The following is a 1,899-nucleotide window of genomic DNA, read 5'->3' as shown; positions in this document are numbered from 1 at the left end:
GAGTTCGTTTTCCTTAATATCCCGATGCTCATTTCATAATCCCTTATGACTTGTTGCAGACGCTGCCTCCGGGCCATTGTGCCTTTTGCCCATCTGACCTTCATCCTTGCTATGCAAGCTTCTGACTGTTCTAATTCTTCTCGGCTTTGGCTGACCTGATTTCTCAAATCTGCTATCAATCTTTCGTCAGAGCGACGTTTCTGTCGGTCAAGGTTACTCTTACCGGCTTGGTGAATGCGGGACTTTAGTGTCTGGTTCTCTTGGGCTAACTTGTTCTTTTCACCCCGCTCGGAGGCGACTTGCACGTTGTTCTCAAATATAAGCCTTTCAACTTGTTGCTTTAACTTCCCGATTTCAGCCCGGTAGCCTTCTTCTTTTGCAAGCTAGCCCCATTGTTCTTGCGATGACTCAACAAAATCTTGGAGGTGAGGCCTTTTGGTTGGCCGCTCTGGTTCGTCTCTCGCAGTGTTCTTCTTATTATGCCAAGCGAGATAGGCCGGTGAGACTTCACCTCTAGACACGTCACCTACTCGAGTATTCACCGTCAAGTACTGGCATTCACTCCATATGCAACGAACTGTCTTTTCAGGAAATTGGCCGTCATTGCTGACCTCGACTGTATAAATACTGAGATCTTAGTCCGGGTGTACCACCTGACACCTTCCTAATTGTCTCATCACCCTGTAAGGGGCATAAGGCTGAATACCTCTGAGTCCTATTAAGAGGAAATGAGGACCAGTGGCGGGCATATACACAATTTCTTCCACAGGAAGCCAACTCAATGTCCAATTTATTTGTTTTGCGGTGATGGCACGGAGATAGGATATCCATTCTTCAAACCCTTCTGGTAATCTGAGACCTGAAACCCTTAGGTTATAACCTTCGATGCAGTCCTCGTTTGTAGACATGTAGCGCATACACTGAGGATGACGACATAAGTGTTCGATCATCCACATCTGCAATAACAAATTGCACCCTTCGAAGAAATCTGCCCCGGCTTTACAAGCTGTGAGGGCTCGGTATATCTCCGACACTATCATAGGAGCAAAAATGCTTTTATCATTGGTAATCAGGACCTTGACGATTCCAGCCACCTTCAGATCGATATTTCTATCTTTCCGGGGAAACACCACAATGCCCAAGAATGCTACCATGAAAGCGAACCGCCTATGTTCACTCCACTTTTCCAGATTCCCTCTGTTGCAAACACCACTTTCCGGATCATTGAATCCTCCTATATGCCCGTACCTATGGTATGTGAATTGCAAGGTAGAAAAACCCCTATCCAATTCAGTGTATGGGACTCCCTTGCTTATTTTCAGTAGATCCATGAATTTGTGTGAATTCACAGCTCTTGGAGCGATCAGATATTTGTGTCTTAAACCTTCAGTAACGTCCATGTAACCTGCTACTTCTTCTACGGTTGGGGTGAGTTCAAAATCCGAGAAGCGGAATACGTTGTGGGCCGGGTCCCAAAATGTAACCAAAGCCTTTATGATGTCGCATCTGGGCCTGACCTTCAACAAACTAGTCAGACCTCCCAGATGCAGTTTGATTTTGCCTTGCTCTGACTTTTCCAAATCCTCCCACCACAATCGCAGCTCCAAAGGGATTTTTCTCCTAACTGTTACTGGCAAACTTGGACTTGTGCTCATTCTGCATGTTTATTGGGGCGATTAAGCAAAGATCCAGACTCATTTGATTCAAATACAAAATCGACACACCTTTCTTTCCTTAAAAAACGACATTTGGCTATTTCTGAAAAGAACAACGTCACCTTGACTATTTCAAAACTTTTGTTCTTTTGGATTATTTTGAAAAAGTAAGTTGGGCCCGATGGGGGTTGCCTACGTATCTCACACCCTGCGAGAATCAAACTGGCGTAGTTCGGGCAGAGAA

General features: G+C 45.1%; 1 protein-coding gene across 1 annotated transcript; it reads right to left on the bottom strand.

Annotated features, from left to right (window-relative positions):
- Positions 1–635: 635 nt before the first annotated feature.
- Positions 636–1,655, bottom strand: LOC138868388 (uncharacterized). Its single transcript, XM_070145939.1, has one exon. It carries the CDS (start codon positions 1,653–1,655, stop codon positions 636–638), a length of 1,020 nt encoding a protein of 339 aa, XP_070002040.1.
- Between the last annotated feature and the right edge of the window lie 244 nt (positions 1,656–1,899).

This window comes from Nicotiana sylvestris, chromosome 5, assembly GCF_000393655.2.
Source record: "Nicotiana sylvestris chromosome 5, ASM39365v2, whole genome shotgun sequence".
In the NCBI taxonomy this organism is placed as follows: domain Eukaryota; kingdom Viridiplantae; phylum Streptophyta; class Magnoliopsida; order Solanales; family Solanaceae; genus Nicotiana; species Nicotiana sylvestris.
The sequence above is the reverse complement of the archived record's forward strand: the minus strand, read 5'-3'. Positions and strand labels throughout refer to the sequence as shown.